At 44.5% G+C, this 22,009-nt stretch overlaps 1 protein-coding gene across 2 annotated transcripts; it reads left to right on the top strand.

Moving 5' to 3' along the window:
* Positions 1–602: 602 nt before the first annotated feature.
* Plaat1 (phospholipase A and acyltransferase 1) lies at positions 603–20,970 on the top strand. 2 transcript variants are annotated; one of them, XM_052740602.1, is made up of 4 exons: positions 603–706; positions 9,836–9,974; positions 12,661–12,926; positions 19,724–20,970. In XM_052740602.1, exons 2-4 carry the CDS (start codon positions 9,836–9,838, stop codon positions 19,820–19,822), a joined length of 504 nt encoding a protein of 167 aa, XP_052596562.1. In that variant the 5' UTR covers positions 603–706; the 3' UTR covers positions 19,823–20,970. The 2 variants fall into 2 exon arrangements, with proteins under 2 accessions (XP_052596562.1, XP_052596563.1); XM_052740603.1 differs by lacking the exon at positions 603–706 and adding an exon at positions 1,041–1,255.
* The last annotated feature ends 1,039 nt before the right edge of the window (positions 20,971–22,009 follow it).

Raw genomic sequence — 22,009 nt, 5'->3', positions numbered from 1 at the left:
GAGTCAAGCTGAGTAAGGGACCTCTTCTGTCTAGATCCAGGACATCTTCAGGGCAGAGGAAGGGAGGGGACTCTGACTCTGGTCCTTTATGAAGGCCAACTCCATCCCGTCCCAAGCCAGGTAACTTCTCACTTGGAAAAGCAGCATCCGACCGAGGTTTAGGGGATGGAGGATAGACCCCCTTTTGCCCTTTATTCCTTGTCTCTCCCCACACTGAAGTTGATTTTGGCGTGTGGGTAGGGTCATGGCTAGTCAGTGTGCCCTCGCTGGCCCTTGGCCTCTGGGTCAGTCTAAGTAGGACTGTTTTGTATGCATGCTTGCAGGTGTGTGAGTTACGAATTTTCCTACAGCAACCCATCTCCCACTAGTCGTTGAATCAAAGACCTAGATGTTTCTTCAGGGTGCAGGCAGAGGAAACAAACCTTTGGCCCAGAAGGAATCCGTGTCCAGCTTGGACGTGGTATCCTGTGTATCCATAATGACTATACCCAAATATTTCTGGGCTGCGCACTAAGGTCATCCTTAAAACTGTAACACCCAGCAGGGACAGAGCTTGATTACCACAAAAGTTTGTCACAGGAAAGTCCTGGTTGCTGGGAGGATGAAACCAAGTAGGCACCCGGCTGGGGTTGAGCTGTGAGCAGCAGGTTTGTGTGTCTGTTTCAGCTGGCTTGGAGGGCCCAGTGGTTGGCTGGAGGGCACGGAGGTAGGGACTCCCCATGCAGGTGAAGGGTGGAAGGAGCGACCAGCGGTGGTGGTGGAGGGGGGTGGGTGGACATCGGCAGCCCTGAGCCCCAGAGTGTGCCCAGAATCTTCGGAGCCCGGGCCTACAGTGGGCACAGATGATCTAGGGGGTCTCCAGCCTGCGGGTGTGCACGGAGAATCCGGGGATCCCAGACCTGGGTTGTGTCCGGGGTGGCGGGACGAGAGGGACGAAGAAGACGGGGTACCGGGAGCCTGGGACCCACCGTGCAGTGCAGTGCAGTGCAGGAGCCGGGCGGGCGGGCGGGCGGGCGGGCGCGCGCCAGGAGCCCGCGGAGGGAGCAGGGGGTGGCACGGCGCGCGGGCGCTGGCGTTGACGCTTCAGAGGGCCGCTGTGGCCTGGGCGGTGGCGGTGGCCTCCTCGGAGTGGTGCGGATGGGGTAGCCCAGGGGCTGCTGGCGGCCCTGCTGCGAGGCCGGGGAGAGCCCGGGGAGAGCCCGGGAAGCCCGCCGCTGCCTCCCGGGCGACGACACAAGCCAGCTTGAGCAGGGAGGTGCGTTGGGGGAGGGGAGGGGAGGGGAGGCTCCCTGGGCGCTAAGCAACCTTGTTTTGATCTGTCGGAAAGTTCAAAGGTGAGAGAGCACCTGACTTCATCCAGCCCCCCCTCCTCTTGTTATAAGTGGGGAGCAGGGGGATGAAAGAGACCTGCTTCCAAGACGGGAAAACTGTCGAGAGAGGCAGATACTGGAAACTCAGTCCCCTGGGCAGGGCCTACTTCTCAGCTCTGGTCTCACCGAACTGACTGCGAATAGGTGACAGTATTGTCTTAGATCTCGGAACCGTGGACGGTGGTGATATTATCTTGGGCATTCATTTAGTACTATGATTATGACTCAGATTCTGGGAAAAACGTGAACAGGTCTCGAGTTCTTGGTGCCTTTATTTGTTTAACATTTGCTGGGCAGGTATTGGTGCCACGCACTCTTCTAGAAACTGAACCTTTAGAGGTACACAAGAATCAGCCCTCCGTAGGGGAAAGCGGAGAAGGTCCCCAGACACCAGGTACAAAGGCAGGTTCAGGAAGGGGATGGGCAAGGAAAAATAGAGAGTGCACCAGGGAAATTCAGGAGGTGTCATTATGGCACACTGAGGGATGATAGGGGATCGGTGGTGGGGGCGTCAGAAGATGGCATCCTGCCTGGATCTGAAATAAAGCAAAGGAGGCCGAGATTAAGATGGAGGCAGTACTAGGGACCCTAGGAAGATTCAAAGCCCAGTATGGCTGCGCTGTGCGTTAAAGGATGGTTTGGGATGGATTTGTCCCCAAATGAAACCTCTCAGGTGCAGGTTAAATGCTGGTTTAAGGATCTATGCTGCCCCAGGGTCTGAGTGGAAGGCAGTCTAGACACAAGACCTTACAGAAACCTCTCAGTGTAGCCCCTTTGTGGATGGAAATGGGCAACCATCCAGATGGAACTGGAAAACTCCTGGAGACTGGAAAGCCGGTGATGGCGGTTCACACTTCTGTTAACATTCTTGGAGGTAGTCGGTGTAAAGTTCTCCTGGGTATCCATCCTTCAACACAGGCGGCCTCGTAGACATCTGAACAACACAGAACACTTACTTCTTTTGATGTGTCCCCAGATAGATCTGACATAGGGCAATAAACAGAGCAGCCCGTTTTCGTAATTGAAAAAGATAAATCCCTCGTACATGGTTGAGTGCCTACGTTCACGTCAGTCTGCATTGTATACTCTCTGATCCTGTGCAGGTAAGCTGTTAAGTAAACCTTCATAGCCCTTTGCCTAAGGTCTGATTCTAGGAACTAATAGATGGGTCTGGCGTCACCTGGAAAGGCCTCCAGGCAGAAGAGAAATGGAGACGCCCCAGCAAGGTTCCATTGGTTCATAGATCTTCGTGCTTTTGAACCTTCTCCCTCTAATGGACCGATGAGAAGCAGGAAAGAGGCCGTGGTGTTTGTTTTGTTTTCTTTTTTTTTTTTTTTAGCAGCATTTCCTCTGATGAATTGTTAATTGTATTTAATGGTGTGAAAGGGCATGAAATTGGTGTAGGAAGACAGACTTGAAATTGAATTTCAGAGTTGTCAACTCCCTGCCTGCGTGACTTCAGACCTGGCGTGAACTCAACCGGTCTCTATAATCAGCTTGCGAAGTCGCCATTCCAACCCTTCACTGGCCGTCATACAGCCACACCACCTTCCCTCCCATCATTTCCTGACACCCCAATAACCACCATTTAGCCCCTAAATTTAGAACTTGGTCATTTCAAGAACGTTATAGGCCGGGCGGTGGTGGCGCACGCCTTTAATCCCAGCACTTGGGAGGCAGAGCCAGGCGGATCTCTGTGAGTTCGAGGCCAGCCTGGTCTCCAAAGCGAGTTCCAGGAAAGGCGCAAAACTACACAGAGAAACCCTGTCTCGAAAAACCAAAAAAAAAAAAAAAAAAAAGAACGTTATAGGGTGGAATCACACAGAATACAACCTTCTGACGTTGTTTTTCTATTTTTTATTTTTTCTGCTCAGCAAAATTCTCTGGAGGTTAATTCAGGCTTTGCTGGCAAGTATTAGTTGTACATATTAAAAGCATTATATTTCCATATATGTGTAGAGTGTACGCCGGTTAAATTCAGCCACTCTCTCCAGGACCAGTCAGTGATTCTACTTTCAAATTGACTTTTAAAGCTTCCGCACGAAAAAGAGTATGTAGAACTTGCCTTTTTGTGTCTAGCTTATATCATTTATTTGTTTTATTGGACTGTGTTTTTTGAAATTCCTCATATATCTTGGATGATAGCCCTTCCTTGCCTAATGTATATTTACAAATACTTTCTCCCATCCCATGGGCTGTTTTTTCTCCCACTTGGCTATTTTTGTTGTTTCCTATGCTTTGGGAAGCCCCACCCAGAAAATCATTAGCCATGTCTATGTCTTGAAATGACTCTTGTGGTTTCTTCTATGACTTCTAGAATTTCTGGTCTGATATTCAGGTCTTTGGCCCAACTTGATTTTATTTTTAGATAAGCCTCCTGTACATGGATGTTCATATCTTACTCAGGATTTAAGGAAAGTTCTCAGCAATTACTTTATTGGACAGATTTTCTGTGCCTTTAATTTTAATCTTTTCTGGTATTCCATTTGATATGTATATGTATATGTATATGTATATGTATACATCTACATCTGTCTTTCTACCTATCTATCTATCTACACATGTACTCTTCAAATTCACATATTATTTCTTCCATAAACTGTTGAGGCTTTCAAGGGTTATATATTTTATTTGATTCATTGACTTCCTCATTTCTAAGGTGTCTGCCTGATTGTCTCTACAGAATTCTCATTTATATCCAACGCTGTCTGCCTAATTTCGTTTAGCTGTTAATCTACATGGGTCAGATGTTTCTACCACTTTTAAGGGGTAGCCTTGGTTAAGGGGCTTTCTTCTAAAGATGTGTCTTGGAGTGTCAGCTGGTTCTGCAATGGTGACTTCGATTCTAGCTGAGTATTGTGGTATCGTTCCCCTATAACTCCCATGGCGATGGCTTATGACTTTGGGCCTGATACGCACTGTGGCAGAGTCTCAGGCCCACTCTCTCTATGTGCTGTGAGAGTGGAGATACTTCTGAAGTTCTGATGGGTGTAATGTTTACAGCAGAGGCCATGGCATAGTCCTTGTAGATCTTCTACTTCTACTATTTTCTTGGTGGCCCCATCAGATGTTGGTGTTTCCATCCAGCTATTGGCATTCTACTTCTGGCGAGGACCTTTACTTGCGGGAGCCAGGACTTTGTGAGTGGGACCCACTGCACTTCTGTTGGGGTGCTCCTGCCCAGTCCTAGTAACATTAACATCAGAATGGATCAGATGGCAGCCACACAGAAGTGGGGTAGAAGTAAGAACTCCACAGTGTTTCTCTCTGCTGCTTCAATGACTGTCCCTGCCTGTGAGTGGGACCAGGGGCAGAGCTGAGTCACATTTCTCTCAGCAGGTTCTATCTGGCAGTGTATGCCTCAGGTAGGACCTGGACTCATGGAGTTGTGCTGGGCCCTCCCATCAGGCCCCTGTATGCTTGAGAATCATGGGGGTTCACGTCCCACCTTATTCATAACAGGCACATGAATACAAGTCCTGGGAAAAGGGCCATGGGAACCACGTGTAGATACCTCCCTTCAGTCCTGACCCTGTCCTAGTCCACACATGGCTAACTCTACCCTGGGTCTCAGAGAGCAAGTGTGCTTGTCTCCTGGTGTTCAGAGGCAGCACCTTCCAATCTCCTCTGGTCATAGCTCTCAACCCCTACAGAGCAGGGCATCCAGCAGGTTTAGCCACAGTCACTCTGCTGTGCTATGTTGAATTCAAGAGGCAGCTTTCTGCCCAGCCAGTGCCAGGGAGCGGTTGTATAATACAGGAGAAGGGAGCACGCAGAGATGTTTTGATTCTTGGAAACAGCAGTTGACTTCTCAAGATAGGTACTGGCTACCATACCCTAGGCCTTCCGTAGGGCCATGTGAAGACCCATTTCTAAAGCCAGGCTGCTATGCAGAGCTCAGGCTTCTAATCTAAAGGGACTGCAAACTGGCTATCTGGTAGCTAGAGTTATGAGTACCCACATGGATGGAGCCCCCTGGAACTCTCTCTTGGACCTCACTCCTCCAAAAGGAAGAACCCCTAACTCCTACTGTGGAGCTGGGGTGGCAGGTGCTGGAGTATTTTGCCTCTCTTACTATGGCCCCAGGTGTCTGAATTTTACTAGATTTCAGCCTCTGTCATGAGGATTTCCAGCACTCTCTCATTGCCATTGGCCTCTAAATGCAGCTCTACATGGATTTCTCGGCTTGGTCTTTGTACAAGGGGAGTCGTTATTTGTCATTTCCTTTTGACTTTTTTTCAATAAGGGACTCTTACTTTTAAAAAGGCTTATTAGCCGGGCGTTGGTGGCGCACGCCTTTAATCCCAGCACTCGGAAGGCAGAGCCAGGCGGATCTCTGTGAGTTCAAGGCCAGCCTGGGCTACCAACTGAGTTCCAGGAAAAGGCGCAAAGCTACACAGAGAAACCCTGTCTCGAAAAACCAAAAAAAAAAAAAAAAGGCTTATTAATTTACTTGTTAAACTTAGGCCTCTGTGTATACACCTATGTGAGTTTACAGGCCTGTGGAGACCAAAGGGCATCTGGTGCCCTGGAACTGGAGTTACAGCGAGCTGCCTGTGTGTATGTTCTAGGAAGGAAACCCGGGTCTTTTCCCAGAGCATTAAGTGCTCTTAACCACTGAGCCATTTCTCCAGCCCCACGGATTAAGCATTTCTCTTCAGCCATCTTGAATCTTGAGAGAGCGCAGACGTTTGTTGCCATTCCCCCATTGCAGGTCAGCTGAGCTGTTTGAAGTTATTAGGAATAAAGCCACTGTAAACACTTGCATACCCATTTTTGTTAAACGTAAGTCTTCTTTGACTTCGTCTCTTGAGGTCAATGCTTAAAGATATAATTGCTGGATCATACCTTGGTAACAAGGTAAAAACGTAAAGACATCGACAAACTGTTTCCAGTGTGACTGTGTCATTTTACACTGCCTCTACCAATGAACCAGTGAACCAATGGCTCGGCATCTTGGCCAGAGTCCGACAGTACCCCTCTCTTCCATTTGAGCTGTGCTCAAGGGCCTGCAGTAACGTTCCACTGATTTACATTTCCCTAATGGCTAGTGATGGACACGGCTTGTTGGACATCTATGTAATTTCTGAAGTATGAAAGGTGTCTTCATTTCTCCTGCTTACAGTCTGATTGAACTGTTTGCCTTTCCACTGTTGAATTTGAAGACATTTACTTATGTGTTATTCTTAATTATGTGTGTGGAGAGGTGAGGATGGTTTTATGCCCATGAATGCACTGTCCACAGAGGCCAGAAGGGGGCATCAGATCCCCTGGAGCTGGAATTACAGGCAGTTCAGAGCCATCTGGTGAGGACACTGGGAACTGAACTCGGGCCTCTCCAAGCAGCACTTTCTCTGAAACCACTGAACCACTCCCCCAGTCCCATCCTGAGAGTTCTGCATGTCGTCTTGATTCTGTCTTCACTTTTGTGCTGTGAATATTTTTAATTTTGAGGATATCCAGTTTACTGAGTTTTCATTCTATGGATCATACTTTTGGTAGTAAACGTAAGTACTCTACCAACTTTTAACACCAACTTTTCCCCCCTATTTTCCCCATGAGTGTGTGTGTGTGTGTGTGTGTGTGTGTGTGTGTGTGTGTGTGTGTGTATGTGTGTATGTGTGTGTGTGTGTGTGTGTGTGTGTGTGTGTGTGTGTGTGTATGTGTATGTGTGTGTGTGACATAAAACTTAAGTTGAAGTCTTTTGGAGGTGGTGGGATAGTTTCCCACTGGAGATAACTCAATTACTCTAGCACAAATTGTTGAAAATCCATTGTGAGATAACAGATGATTCTCATTGGTTGAAATTATTTGCCGAGTTCACTTGTTTTTTTTTTTTTTTTAATCTTAAGAAACAAGGGCTTTGAACTTGGACCTGATGGTTGTTATTTAATCTACACTGCTAGGTGTTCTGTGATGCCAGATGCCAAGTTTAGGAAAGCAGTGGACTAGTATCTGAGGTTCCTTTTTGCACCAACTTGCTAGGATATGTAAGAGGTCAGGGTGCAACTCACACTTCCCTCCCATGTTGTTAGCATGGAGGTTCTTCTCTTAGCTTCTGGGTGGTTATGTACATGGCATGCTTGTTGTCCTACCATCTCTTTTTAATGAATTATGACAGGCCTTGTGTAACTAATTCACTGACACTTTATCTGTGTGTCAGAGACTGAAGAGCGTTAGGTGTTAAAACTTTGCTGTGAAGTCACCCATTCCATAAAGTCATATGTCATGTCTCAGAGACAGAACAGGGACCAAGTCACATATAAACCATGGTCCAGTATCAAGGGGACAGCAACATAGTCTTACTACCCGCCTGTGTAGCTCCTGCCCAGTTTTCTCAAGGTGTTCATAACAGTTTGTAGCCCATTCCCAAGGAATGCTTTCCATAGTTTTCTGAGATAAACAAGTCATTCTACTTGTTATATCTGTCTTCGTGGTTGTTGTTTGGTTTTTTCAAGACTGGGTTTCTCTGTGTAGATCTGGCTGTCCTAGAACTCACTCTGTAGACTAGGCTAATTCAGAGGTCCACATATCTGTCTTCTACATGAGGGAATTGAGGCTCTGCCTGAGTGACCTGCCGAGTAGTAGTAGAACCAGAAAGTGGCAAGTAGAATTCAGGGAGTTTTATCAAAAAGTTGGAGTTGAAAAGATAGCTTTTTATCTGTAGAATGGGCTAATAACATAATAAACTCAAATAGAAATGAAGGTTTTTTCAGTTAAATAGGGTTAATTGAGATAATGTTTTTGAAAAACTTGTTACGCCTCCAAGTATTCCCTGTTCAAATGGCGGTTATTAATAAAACTTGGCTAGAACAGGATTTGACTTCAGCGGGCTGTTGGGGGCTTGCTGATTTCTACTCGTGGAAAATATGTTTATCTGCATCAGTAGTGACAAAATTGTGAACTTCCATATTCAGTAAGACTAAAACATGTTTGAGAGGATGGCTAGACTTAATGCTTCTATAGACTGCGTTAGTAGTTATTTTTCAGCAGATGGACTATTACATCTGGCTGTGTTTCTGTGACAACGTGGTGAGTGAAGATATCAACCCACAGCATGCAAATATTCAGGGAAGCACCCTTCCAATATTAATTGTTGTTGGGGAAAAAAAACAGACTTCTAGAGTGCCAAGAAAGACAGACAGACAGAGACAGAAGACAGACAGATAGGAAAAGAGGGAGGGAAGAAGGGAAGAAGGAAAGAAGGAAGGAAGGAAGGAAGGAAGGGAGGGAGGGAGGGAGGGAGGAAGGAAGGAAGGAAGGAAGGAAGGAAGGAAGGAAGGGTGCATCCCCAAGTCCTTAGCCTGTACTATTATGATCATAATGTAGGTGAGTTTGAAGTTTCTAGCACTCATATTTCATTGGTGGGGAGCCTGCAGAGTTGCAGGAGGGTGAGATGGTGAGGAGCAGCCCTGTCAAGTAGAGACTAAGCATGCACACGGCATTTATTCTTCCTTTGTGGCCAGATGCACACCACTTCCTCTTGCTGACTTACTCTATTTCTGTGACGACACGGAAAGTGTAACCGCTACAAAAACCAGCTGTCAGAAACACGTGTGCCTTCTAACAGGCATTGATTTAGAAGGAGAAAATGCTGCCACCTTGGACATTTCAGGCCAAGGTTCATCAATGCAGTGAGCTTCCCCACCTTGCAAACTGTCTGCCTCTGAGGTAGACCACCTTGCACTGTTTCTGGAATCACAAGTGAAGCAGTCAGGGATGGGGTGGGGCAGGTTGTCATGGTTACAGTGACAAAGGACATCTGAGACGTAGCGAGTGGAAGCCAGAGCTAAAGATGCTACAGTACAGAGCACACTCTGAACTCGGAAGAAATGTTCCAGAGCCTGCATTGCACCTGAATGTCTGGCTTGATATCCATCTGGCTTGTAACTTGTCCCTGCTTAAAATAAAATGGCAGAGTAAGCTTTGTGGTACAAGATATTTCTTACATGTTGTAATGTTCACAGTGTTCAGCATCCACCCACACCTTTGCTTCTTAGTTGTACCGTGCAGCACAGAGCCTGAAAGAATTCTAATCTTACGCTCTTGACCCCCGACTTCTTCACACTGGATGCAAGAGCAGACTGATGCTTTCTAGTAATTCTTAGCACATTTGCACAGTAAAAGCAAACATACCTTTGCCTTCCCTTTATTGCTCCTTCCTGTTCCAATCAAGATGTATTTTAATACTTAATACTACCGAAATTTGAAGTAGAGGGAAGTTCTACAAACTATGAATTCTGGATTTAAAGAACGGTCCTGGTAAGGAAACATTGTTGTAGAGAACTATGGAAGAACTAGCACATACAGAATCATCCAAAGAAAACACGCTGTAAGCCTGAGTCATCTTACCGGGGAAGGTCGTCTAAGTAATTTCTGTGCCCCTCTGCTAAAGTGGAAGCCTCCCTTGGACTCTCCTTCTGTGAGTTGTACCAGCGAGAGCATCTCTGTACCTGTTGTTGCAGATGGCGTTTCGGGACTGCTTCCATCTGGCATATCCTCACAACCCTCGCCCAGCAGACTTGATTGAAGTGTTCCGTCCTGGCTACCAGCACTGGGCCCTGTACTTGGGTGATGGCTATGTTATCAACATTGCCCCTGTAGGTAAGATTTGTTCCCGGGGGCTCCTGGGAGCTTTTTAGTTGCTTTGAAATTAGAAGGGATCACGGACAATATCATAAAGCAGATAAAGTATGAAAAATAAGCCCGAGTAATTTAGAAAATGATCTTCAAAGACCAAAGCATCATTTAAAAGATTCCACAGACTAGACATTAAATTAAAAAAAAACTTCTATATTAAAAAAAAAAAACCCTAATTACAAACAAATGACTAACTGAGGAAGATATTGGCCCCAAACATGACTAAGTTCTATGTTCTTATGTCTCACACAAGTGGGTGGTTTTAATTAATTCTGCAGCTATTAATAGGTTGTGCAGTATGTGCTGAATGCTGGTCCAGGCACCGGGGCTACACAGCTATCCAGACAGCTCCATGGTGGTGCTCACATTTTCACAGACAGAGGGAGAGAACGAGAGTAAATTATAGACCTGTTAGGAAGGATGTGGAAAAATAAGCGAAGACGGTGTTTTGGGATGTGCTGAATATAGGTAGACAGGAGGGCGCGGGTGGGGGGAGGGGGCTGGGGCGGGGGGGGGGGGGTGCCAGCAGTTAGGGAACTTCTGCAAGGAAGCAGCAACCAGCAATGGAAGTGAAGCTTCAAAGACTTGAGAAAACTAGTTCCCCGGGGGGTACCTGGGGGATGGGTGCCTCAGAGGAGAGAAAGCGAAGGCCAAGGTCCCAAGCCACAGTCGGGGAAGTCTGACAACAGTTGACAAAAGAAGAGAGCAGACATTTCACCTTTGTCTTCACCTGCAAGTTACAGGTGAAGACACTGACCGATGAGTTCATGCCTGTCTCTTTAGCAAAGGGTGCAGTGAGAGCTCTCAGTGGAGACGGAGACAGTGAAATGAATGCAAGTCTATCAATGGAAATAGAGACTGATAATGCCATTCACAAAAACAGTTCAGCAGTATGTGTTAAGAGTCTGAGAAGATTTCTTAAGCTCTGCATCTAATTTTGCTCACAGGAGTCTGGGGAAACATGTAGACATGGGGACAAATTTCATTTCCAGTGGTTTAAAACTGAGACAATAGCTGCATTTTCCATGGGAGGGGGCTGGTTAAGCACATTGTGATTTAGCCGCTGGGTGTTAGGTATCTGCGTGTGTTAGAATTCTCTAGTTGCAAGTAAATAAAGCTGGCGCTAGCTTAAGCAAACCCCCAAAAGACAAGTCCATGGCTTCATGGGAGGAGACTTCAGGAAGGGTGGAGCTGACCTCGGAAGTTCCCGGGCCTAGGAATGTCATTGCATGAGGACCTTCAGACTCAGATGTCGCATCCCTCTTCTGGGTGGTGGTGTCATCCTCCTGACTTTGTTCACAAACCAAGACTCTCGTTCTTAGAGTTTTATGACTCAACAGGAAAGAGCTAATCTGTTCTCTGATTGTTGGAGTCTAGAAATCATGGAGAACGACTCTTAATTGGTCCGTTGTGAGCCACAACGCCATTTCTGGAGAATAAGATGTAATACAGTGATCAGCTCTGACAGGCATTTTGGGGAAGAAACAGGCAGTGGTGGAATGGGTGCTAAAGCCACTATAACAGCTATTAAAAGGCATATTTTGGGACATGCTTAACTATTTAGGAGATGGTCTTAATGTAATATTTAAAAATTTCTAATTCAAGTGCAGTATGTGATGTAATACCGCACTTAAATAATACTATATTCATCAGTATACGCAACATCTGTTCCTGTACATGTCTAGTGATCTCCAGTATTAACCGATGAATGCTGCTCTGTTGAGAGCAAGATAGAAGAAGAATGGAGACATATTTTGACTTTAGTCATAACTGAAACAGAAATTTACGTAAGCCAGTTTCTGTAGAGTCTCTTCCTTGAAGTAGTTATGAGAACCTGATGGCCTTGCACAGCATGTAGGCACGTGTAGAGAGAGACCAGTTCCTGGCACTAGGCCAAGCCATGAGGCGTCATCTGTTAGCCTCTGGTACTGACGTGACAGGACTGGACACCATGGTTCCTGGCCATCTAGGCAATGATCACCAATAGCGGTATCTCAGAGAAAGAGAAGAAGCAGAGAGGATTGTCCAGACAAGTAAGACATAACATGGGGGCCCCATCTGTGTGTAGTGTCTACTGGTAAAGTTAGCTTCCGGTTTAGAATGTTAGTCTGCTGGCCAGAGGAAATGACAGAAGCAAAGCCGGAGTTGAGCTGGTTCCTCACTGGACTGTGCAAGCGTCACAGCGGGAAATGTGGACTCACATTAAAACCTGGGGAAGAGCCAGCGTATAAAGAAGTGAGAAGTGAAGTTAGGTGGATCAGCGGACATAGGACTCAAAGCACACTACTCCTAACCCCTAAGATTCGGAAGGCTTCAGATGCTGAGAGGAAACAGGCACAAAAGAAAAATTGGACAATAATCTTATCCATACCTTGCTAGAACTATGTGCAAAGATCTCTCATAATAATACCAGTCGTTCGAGAGCTTGCTCCCCAAGGCCAGGCAGAGAACTTCGTGCAGCTTGTATTCTCACTCGTACAGTGTTGTAATTGATAACACAGAGTACATGGATAAGATCAAGCACTTTTGGTTTCTTCCATAAGGAGCAGGGGTCAGTCTAAGGTCCCCGGCATCTCCAGTCTTCCTAGACGACACCGGTACTTTGTGGACTGGATCACTAAGCCCCACTAACCAACATTTCCCCTCACAGATGGTATTGCTTCGGCACTTTCAAGCGCCAAGTCTGTGTTCAGCACAAAGGCTTTGGTGAAGATGCAGCTTCTGAAGGACGTCGTGGGAGAAGACAAGTACAGAGTCAACAACAAGTACGACACGACATACCCACCTCTCCCCGTGGAGGAAGTGATACTGCGGTCTGAGTTCGTGATCGGGCAGGAGGTGGCCTACGACTTACTGGTCAACAACTGTGAGCACTTTGTGACCTTGCTCCGCTATGGAGAAGGAGTGTCAGATCAGGTGAGGTTTATGCTTGTTTGATTGGTTGGTTTGGTTGGTTTGGTTTGGTTCTTTGTTTTTTTGGTTTTGTTTGTTTGTTTTTTTTTGGTTTTGTTTTTTGTTTTTTTTTTTTTTTCAGGAGGTATGGGAAGCTGGTGTGGAGAAAATCCTACCTGTTAGGATAAAGTTTTTAGGCTTCCCCCAAAAGGCAAACAATAAGAAAATGTGGAAAGACTGAAGGGCAGAGAAAGACACCACTAAGAATGCAGAAAGTTAGTGAACAGACTGAAGCTTGGACAGCTTGAAATTTGGGCTAGAAGGGACTTGCAGTAGAATCAAGTCCATAGCTTCCTGTCAGTCTTATTGACTCCACTTAGGCAGTTTTCCCCATTACTCCCCCATACAGCAATCTCAAATCATCAACCCCATGTACTGAAAATAATGTAGTGAAAGGGAAGATGAATGGGGTTAACTTATAGATTCTTCTCCAGTAGGGAACAGCGGCCACCCAATGACATGTCTTGATGGCTTGGTAAATGTTTCCTGTTTCCTTACAATACTAGTTTCAATGAATTGTTATGATTTGATTCCCCGAGCTTCTAAATGACTTCTAAGATATTAACTGACTCCAGGGTAACTTGCAGTCTTGTAGATTTCCAGCACTATTTTGTAGTATCATAGTGGATTCCCAACAAAGTGAACCTTTGCCTCCCTCACCTTAACTGGGCCTGTCCTCGGCTCAGTGAGAGTCCATCTCTAAGGACTTCTCCTAAGGATTCTTAGGATGACGCATGAGAGCGAGTGAATAGAACTGAGAGAAGGGAGGCCCTCTTTGTCCAACATTCATACACACATGTTACTTTTTAAACTTAAATGGCCCAAAGAGTTTAAAAAAACTATTAACCTCCAGTAAGTTGCTTTTTTAAAAGGAGACTGCGACTCAAACAACAATACCCAAACGTGAACATATTTTAATAATCCAAACTTACTCAAGGCTTCCTGTGTCTTGGAATAGCTATCAAACAACGTTCTAAGAAGTGAGGTTCCTTTCTTCTCAGAACTGAGTTCAGGCAAGCGGGAGACAGAACACGGGGAAAGGATATGCGTATTTTCTTTAGGAAAATGGCCATGTGTTCCCATCAGGAAGTACATTAACAGTGAATGTTCATTCAGATAATAATATATATGTTTTTTGAGCCGCAACCCAGAGGCCACACACAAATTCCTCTTTGTGTGGAGAACTAGTGCTCTTGTTAGGAAATAGTTTCCATCTGCTCCACTGGTAATTATCCAGCTAAGTGGCACATTATTTACCCCAATAAAGAGCATGTGTTATACTTGGGATGTATAGTGTCCCACGGAAGGCTTGCTTGGCATAGTCCTCAGCTGGTGGCTGTTGGTGAGACATAACCAGATTACGAGGTCTTTGGTAATGATTAATTTGTTCACTACATCAGCAAATAATATTTATTCATGTAATTTCTGCAAACGCAGGGCAGGGCAGTGGTCAAAGAACACAAATTTCTCTTATACCAAATAAATCAATTCCAAGATCTACTCCGTAACATAGTATCTATGCCTGACAAGCCTGGGCTGTTATTAGAAATATATTTTTTTATATTTATTTCTTCCAAGAAGGTAGCTCTTAGGGCTAAATACCCTTACAGCAACAACAAAGCCAAAAAAAGATGAATCTACCAACTAAGCAACTAAAAATCCAAACCAAGACAACAGAATCAAGGAAGATGGTTGTCAGAAACCTGTGGAGGTGATAGGTAACCGTGGAGCACTGATTATGATGACATTTTATGGATGCAAGCTTTCCTCCAAATAGATCAACTTGTATATATTAAATAAGTATTTATAGCCCTTTGCCTGCTAATAATGCTTCAATAATGTAAAAATGTGGTTGAATAAGAACAGATTACAATCATCTACTTTGAATTTAGTCTGAAATTTACTATCTTTTTACTTTTTATACTAAGACTCAAAACTGGGGGGAGGCATGGGATTATTTCCTCAACAAATAGTGGAACCTGGCTCTAAGCAGATACAGGTGAAAACGGTGCTGGGTACCCTTGGGAACCTACCTGAGTGCCAGCACTCTACTGGCATGAGCTAGTGCCCCGTCTTTATTCACTGGCTGGATGACTTGGGGTACACTGTGTACACTTTTTACTGTACCCTCGGATTACTTTTTCTTTTAAGGATTATAGAGGTAGTTGAAGCCTCTTACTTAGCTGCATTACAGATTATCTGTCCTAATAAACATGTGTTATGCTTTGGATATACAGCATCCCACCAAAGGCTCTTGTGGCATGTTTCACAGCTAGAGGCTGTTGTGTTAATAACAGATCAAGAGGTCTATTGTCTAATCAATGGATTCATCTATGGATGGGTTTCTAATCTGATGGCATTATTAGAAGGTGGTGGAAACTAGGTGGGGCCTAGTTGAAAGAAGCATATGGAGGGTGCCTCTGGAGTAGGTATCTTGTCTCCAGCCTCTCCCATGTTTCTTTTTTCCTGCCTGTCCTGGGGTGAGCTACTTTCCTCTGGTACAACCTAACCTTACTGTATAGTGACCTTGAACTTAGAAATGTTTCCTTGGTAAATGACTATGACTTAACTTTTTAAGAAATGCATAGAAATTATTTAAAAAGGAGAAGGATTATAATCCTGTTCATCTTTTCCACCGTGTTTTCTGTAGTTGTACAAAACCAACAGGCAATAGAGTAATTTAGAATAGTTTTTAGAATTACAACACTGTCCCCAACTGTAGAGCAGTTTTGCTGCTCCTTACACAGGTACAGCCTCCATCAGCATCTCTATCAATGTACTATCGTTCTAAAACATTGGCAAGCCAACCTTGAAAACTCATATCAACCGAAGACCACAGTTCACACCAGAATTTCCTTTTCTGTGTTGAACGTTTCATGACTGTAATCAAACTTATAACGACATATCCATCATTAGAGTATCGATAGTTTCCCTGAACTGAAATTATTCTGTATTCTACCTAATCACTTCCCTTCACCCTAGACCTGGGCAACTTTATTGGATTCTTTTTAATTGCATGCATGTCCTTATCTTTGTTGAATGTCACAAAGTCAGAATCAGGTTGTGTCTTGCCTTTTGGTGGCTGTATTTTTTTTTTTTTATTCCTATGAGCACATTTTCCATTATGCTATATCCTTGTCAACATTTGGTGACAATAGTGCTTGCATTTAGTCTATTCTGGCAACCCCATAAGTGGTCTCTGTCTCATCACTGCCTTAATTTGTAGTTTCCTAATCATGTATGATACTGATATGCCTTTTCATGTGTTTATGTTCTCTAGGTGTATCTCTTGTGATACATGGCTGGATATCATTTTGCCTATATCCAAATCTGGGTTGTTCATTTTCCTATTGATTTTTAAGACTTCTTTGTATATTTTGGATAAGTCTTTTAACAAATTTCTCTTTTGTAAATGTTTGTAAAATGTGGCTTGTTTTTTCAATACTTTTCAAACTTTGCATGAAGAATGTTCTTTATTGTTATAATTCAAATCAGTTACTAAAATTGTCTATCTCTACATAGGCTGGTCACACCCTTTAGTAAGTCTAGATAAGTCAGTATGTATACACATCATGCCTGTTCTTCAGCGCATCGAGTCACCAAGTCTCAGAAAACAGACACTGATAAAGCCTACAGTCATGCATGACCTGCTACGCTGAATGTCGTACATAGCCTCAGATTCAGCCCATTTTCACTGGTTCCCGATCTTCAGAATGAGGCCTTTACCATGGCCCTCCGACATAAAATCCTGAAAATCCTAGGTGTCCAGGGTCAGATTGGTAAATTTAAAATCCTAAATACGCCACGGAGTTAAAGTTCCCTGTATGTGTTGGTCCAGCAAGCCCATCGTCAGATGTTCAGATTCTGCAAGTGGGCTCCCACGGCAGATAACTTCAAGAGACTGTCCCAGTTACATGAGATTTTTCTATCTTGAATGAGACTTGAAGAAAAAAGAGCTTCTGGGATTTGAGAAACAACATGCACTACATGGGAGGGGCTTTATGATAATGGTCTCTGCCCTGCGATCAAGTTGTATATCCCTTCCCTAATTCTCATATTTATGAGATTCCTCCAATGTCTCAGGTTTCTAGAGGCTGAAAGATGCCTAGTGGGTTCGGTTTGCATCTAGCTGGAGGCCACCCTAATCCCAGGATTCTACTGTTTCCCCAGGCTGGGAACCCCCTGTCATCCGACTCCATTGGATGCTGGTTGTACTTCCATGGTTTTCAGTTCCTTCCCCATTTCCCTGGGTCAGACCTTCTGTGAGTTATGAGGATCAGGTTTGATTCACACTCCTTGGCTTTTGACCTTGCTCTTTCTCATTCTTGGGAGTTTTTTGTATGCAGCATTTATCTCCCTTGATATGCTACAGGGTTACCTTTTGATATTTTTGGCAAATAACTTAGGTAGTGATGACGAATTATAGATAAAATAAGCATAAGACAACCAAATACGTAAAAGTAAAATAACAGAAGGAAATAGGATTGTTCAGGCAGACCAGGTTGTTCACATGACTTTTTTTCTCCACCAATTGGGGACTGGATAGGGGCAAAGTTCTACTTTCATTCTGTTTGAAGGACCAGGAGCATCTCAGGGGAGGAAAGAGTTAGTTTACAGTTGCAGCCACCACTGAGGGATGTCAGAGCAGGAAATCAAGCAGGTACTTTGAGACAGTCCCGCACGCTCTTCGATACAACATTATCTCCAACCAAGGAAATTACTTCACATCAAAGAAGTACAGCAAGGGGAAACTACTTGATTCCCAGCTCGTGGGCTGGCTTATACCTGGCTGGCTTTCTTATGCAGCCCAGGACCACCTGCTCAGGGAATGGGACCACCCACAGTCAACTGGGCCCAGCTTCTTCAATACCGCACAGACAAGCTCACAGGCCAATCCAGTCTGGGGAATATCTCAGCTTGTTCTCCCCTCTCAGGTGATTCTAAGCCGTGTCAAGTGGGCAGTTAAAGCTGAGTAGAAAAGACAAGGAGTCACAGTTGTGGGCCTGGTCCCTTCTGACTCCAGGCGGAACAAAGTGAGCCCAGCTGTCAATGCATGGAGCCTGCACAGCCCTCTATCCTGCCACTTCCCTGCAACAGGGAAGCAGCAGTGAGGGAGACAATACAGAGCTTCAGAAATACGTAAGAGGAGGCTCCATGGGAAAAAAAAAAAAAAACCTAGGCAGAGGAAGCTCCCAACAGTGACCTTGGCCAGGTTTCCAGATGCTAGACCAGTCCCCAGACATTTGAGAAAAAGGTTTTGCTTCATCTGAAAGCCTTGACCCTTGAGTCCTGGAGACTGACATGTTGTCTTCTGGGTCTGTGATGACTCCAAAGCATCCTACTATGACCTTTCAGTCATAAAACTGCACTCAACCCCATGAGGATGCAAGGCAAATATTAGCCGAGTGCCATGGAAACCACGAATATTCATTAGTTGCCCTCACCACGATGATGATTAATACTCTGATGGTCATGAACATCTGAACTCTTTTATAGACAATTGAGTTTGAGAATGGCTTATTCTGCCTGTATGAAAACCAATTCTGTCTACGTAAAAAACCATGGTAATTGACTAATATTGACTCATAGTTTCCTGTGATAAAATACTGTCCAAAAGCACAACTTAAGGATTAATTTTAGGGTTAAGGTCGGGGCTAAGAAATGGTTTGTTTCAGCTTACAGGAGACATTTTATCATCACAAGAAGCTAGGGCAGGAACTCACGCAGGTGTCAAACTGGAAACTACAGAGGAATGCTGCTTGCTGGCTTACTCTCCATGGCTCACTCACCTTGCTTTATTTTACAGTCCAGGGCTTCCTGCCCAGGGTTGGCACTGCCCATGGTCAGCTGAGCACTCCCACATCCATCATCAATGGAGACGGTGCCCCCCCCCCACATGCCCACAGGCCAATCTGATGGAGGCAATTCCTCTATTGACATCCCCTCCCCGCAGGTGACTTGATACAAACTGACCAGCATATATCTAGCAAATAAGAGCTTATAGTTATTTAGCTCAAGATCACACTCCTGGACTATTTGAGTAATAGGCATCCTTTAGTTTTACACACACACACACACACACACACCCCGACCTTACTTGAATACAAACCAAACTGTGTAGAGGCTGCTGGAGGGAGAACACGCATCTGTGAAGCTCTCACTGACATCTAAACATCTTGGTGGTATGATCTTGGGCAAAAGAACCATTTACTCACAGCCTCCCAAGTTTTGCAGAAGAGCACCACGGCTCTCTCCTCTCTCTCACACCAGAGGTTATGATGAGCAACCAGGACCTATGTTTATGATGAGTGTCAGGAATAGAAAACTACGTGCGTTTTGTATAATTATAAATTATAAAAAATAAATAAGTTATATCTTTTGCATAATTATAAAAATTATAGCTGGTGTGGTGGCGCACACCTTTAATCCCAGCCCTTGGGAGGCAGAGGCTGACTGATCTCTGTGAGATGTAAGCCAGCCTCATCTACAGAGTAAATTCCAGGACAGCCAGAGCTATGCACAAGAGAAACCCTCTCTCTCTCTCTCTCTCTCTCTCTCTATATATATATATATATATATATATATATATATATATATATATATATATAATATATAATATATATATAATTTTACCTTGGCACTGGACTTTAAATGCATTCATTACAATAGATCTTTGGTTTAGGAAAGAAACCAAAGCTTCACAAGAACACTAACATCTTTAGAATAAGACTTTTTTATCTTTGTTTCTTGGTTCCTTTTAGGCCAACCGAGCAGTAAGCACCATTGGGTTTGTGGCGGCCGCAATCGACATCTTCACGTTCCTCGGCTTGTTCCCAAAGAGACGAAGAACAGAATATTAGCAGCTTATTGAAGAGATTGAAATTGAAGGAATCTGCGAGGAGACGGAAATTCTGGGGTGAATACTTATTTTGAACGCATCATTATTTCTCCCAGTCCCCATGATGGATGGCAGACTCTGTAATAAATTGCTTGCTGATTTTAATCTTATCATTGAGACAAGAAAAGTTTTTCCCCACTAGTACAGACTCGCTGTGGCAGCTTGAACAAAAAGCAGTTGCCTTTTGATGGGGCCAGCTGAGGCTCTTAACAAAATCAAGATCACATTTTATCTTCTGCTGTAAATATTGCTTTCCTTTCCCCTAGGGACAGCTATTTTGCCAGAGGTGTGGAGAACCATTTACATACGCTTCTGAAAGACAGTTATTAGGGCCAACATCTAAATTCATATTCCTTTTCTTGTCAGAAAAAAAAAGGCAAGAGGATATAGCCAGTCTTCGCTTAGGCAACCTAAGGCTCTCTGAACGACAAAGCGCTTGCTAGTACCCCCGTACGGCTGCACCTGTGCGGGTGTGCGCATGTAAGAAGAGGCTTGGAAGGGCTTTTGTGTATGCATAGAAACTTATAAATGGTTTGCATGTGGAGTGACAGTCCTGGTGACAGTCTTTGCTCTCTGCCCCCCCCCCCCCTTACAGGGTATATTGTCCTTCACAGCTTATGGCAGGCTAGCCACCCCATGAACTTCCTGAGAGTCTCATGTCTCTGCCCCATCTCACTGTAGGAATTACAGTGAATCTGGATCACAGATGTGCACTACTAAGCCAAGCTTCTAGGGACTCTGGGGATCTAAACTCAAGGCCTGCCTCATGCTCATGTGTAAAATGCTTTACCTACTGAGGCATCTCCTGGCTTTTAGCTGTACTTTCAGACCTGGTGAGTTTCCTAGAATCTACTTACTCGACAGGAATCAGTGATGAGCAATGGGTTGTATTTTTATTGAGTTAAATTGTTCCCTCTAGATTGTATAGTAGCACGGTGGTTTGACCTTTGAGCCTTGGCAAGTGATCATTAATATTGACGTAAAGTGCTATATTTAGAACACAAAATCCCTTATCCCTTTAAAGACTTTTACTGTAAGCCAAGGAATTCCATTATTTTATTCTTCTGTTTTATTGATTATGTGTTGAATTAAACTACTTTTTAAATACCATGCCTGTGGAACGCTTGGTAGCAGCAGCCCAAGAAAAGTGGAATGTAAGTCTTTCTACACAAAGATGATGTAATGTTGTCATAGCATTACCCCATAAACCACACAGCCAGCCTGGCATCCTTTTTGTACCATTATCAAAAGCACATCAGCCAATAAAGAAACCGTGTCAATAAACATGGGGATAGGATGTGATTAGAATATGGTAAAGTAATCACTCAAGACTCAACGGAAACCTCACACCTATGAAACTGGTTTTACCCTGGGGCTAGAAACACTCAAGCTAATGGGAGTGGGCAATAGTAATGGTTAACTGAGCAAGTGTGTGCTGCCATTCCAACCTCAGAGACCCTCTGTCTCTTCTTTACATTTCCTTAACAGGTCCTTCTTGTTCTAACCTCCAAACTCAGTCTTCCCCACTTGGTCTTGTGGAAAAACATGAGGTCACTTTTATCCTGGATGCAGGGCTCTGTCCCTGAATAACAAAGAATGTGCCCTTTCCTAGGACTGTGCTGTTTAAGCGGGGCCGGCTGCAGCAGCTGGGTTACTTCCCCCTGGTATGCCAACTTCTCAATAAAAGGTATTTAGAGAGGGCAAATCAGTTCATAGCAGGGCATTTGTCTTTGGCAGAATTACTCCACTATCCAGGAAGAGGAAGTAGGAGAATTCAGGACCAAAAGCCTCAGGTGGCTTCAAGTCAAACCTTTCTAGAGAACTCTGACATCTCCACTCTAGAAGATAAGCAACATGCACTTTTTAATTCATGGGTTCATTTCCTCATCAGCTGTGTGAGGCTTCAGCAGCCTCAGTTTGCCATGAAAATGGTCAGTCTTAGGAAGAGCAGCTCAAAGCAGCTGGCTTCGGTTTCCTGTAGGTACTCATTACCCATGCCATTAACGGGACTTGTACTCAGATCAGCTATTTTCGCAACACTATGAAATGCTGTCAACATATTTTTAACAGTCAGTAATGGAAGTCCAACTCTGTCACATTCCAAGAAATGAAATGTAAAGATCACCTGCGTCAGGTGATAGGTTGTTGG

This window comes from Peromyscus californicus, unplaced genomic scaffold (genome assembly GCF_007827085.1).
Source record: "Peromyscus californicus insignis strain IS unplaced genomic scaffold, ASM782708v3 Scaffold_16__1_contigs__length_79575227, whole genome shotgun sequence".
NCBI lineage: Eukaryota > Metazoa > Chordata > Mammalia > Rodentia > Cricetidae > Peromyscus > Peromyscus californicus.
Note: the sequence above shows the minus strand (reverse complement) of the source record. Positions and strands in the feature narration are given on the sequence as shown.

Bases quoted from the DNA above. Each gene is read 5' to 3' on its own strand.
- Plaat1 (XM_052740602.1), top strand. From the start codon at position 9,836: ATGGCGTTTCGGGACTGCTTCCATCTGGCATATCCTCACAACCCTCGC. The intron at 9,975-12,660 runs GTAAGATTTGTT...TTCCCCTCACAG, and splicing joins TATCAACATTGCCCCTGTAG to ATGGTATTGCTTCGGCACTT. The intron at 12,927-19,723 runs GTGAGGTTTATG...GGTTCCTTTTAG, and splicing joins GAGAAGGAGTGTCAGATCAG to GCCAACCGAGCAGTAAGCAC.